Below are 496 nucleotides of genomic sequence, written 5' to 3'. Positions count from 1 at the left end.
CCAAATGCAACTACTCTTCCACCAACTGTACTAACTACAACAGGTAAGACTTGTCTGGTAAAATTGATGACAATGCAGTAGCATAGTTTATAATCCAGTTGTGTTCCATTGAAAGTTTAAACCAAAAGCTGTAACTTTTTTACAACAGTCACTGATATTAATGTTCATTCTAAATGTAATAGTTAGTTCTTCTGAATTTAAATTGCTGAGAGACAGTTCAAGAGTACTCATACAGTCCAACAGCACTAGGACTTTTCACTGTTTGTATCACTCCAATTGTCTATGTAAGAGTGGAGGAAGTTTTCACTGACTCTTTCTGCAGGTAGGTGGTGACAAAAAGTGTTGGGGAAAGTTACTTTAAAAGCAATGCATTACAATATTGCGTTACTCCCTAAAAAGTAACATATTGCATTGCCTTTTATACTTTTTAATGTATTACGTTACTTTTGCGTTACTTTTTCTCATCTGGGCTGGGCTTGTTTGTTTGTTTTAATAT

At 34.5% G+C, this 496-nt stretch overlaps 1 protein-coding gene across 1 annotated transcript in view; it reads left to right on the top strand.

Moving 5' to 3' along the window:
* Positions 1-3: 3 nt before the first annotated feature.
* LOC107585285 (hyaluronan-binding protein 2-like) overlaps positions 4-496 on the top strand; it is a gene marked incomplete at its 5' end in the record, with an annotated part of 6,990 nt that continues 6,497 nt past the window's right edge. Inside the window, one exon of the mRNA XM_016272231.1 lies at positions 4-43. Coding sequence (XP_016127717.1) covers positions 4-43 — 40 coding nt within the window. The remainder of the gene's footprint in view (positions 44-496) is intronic.

This window comes from Sinocyclocheilus grahami, unplaced genomic scaffold (genome assembly GCF_001515645.1).
Source record: "Sinocyclocheilus grahami isolate Dianchi unplaced genomic scaffold, SAMN03320097.WGS_v1.1 scaffold68.1, whole genome shotgun sequence".
Classification (NCBI taxonomy): domain Eukaryota; kingdom Metazoa; phylum Chordata; class Actinopteri; order Cypriniformes; family Cyprinidae; genus Sinocyclocheilus; species Sinocyclocheilus grahami.
Note: the sequence above shows the minus strand (reverse complement) of the source record. Positions and strands in the feature narration are given on the sequence as shown.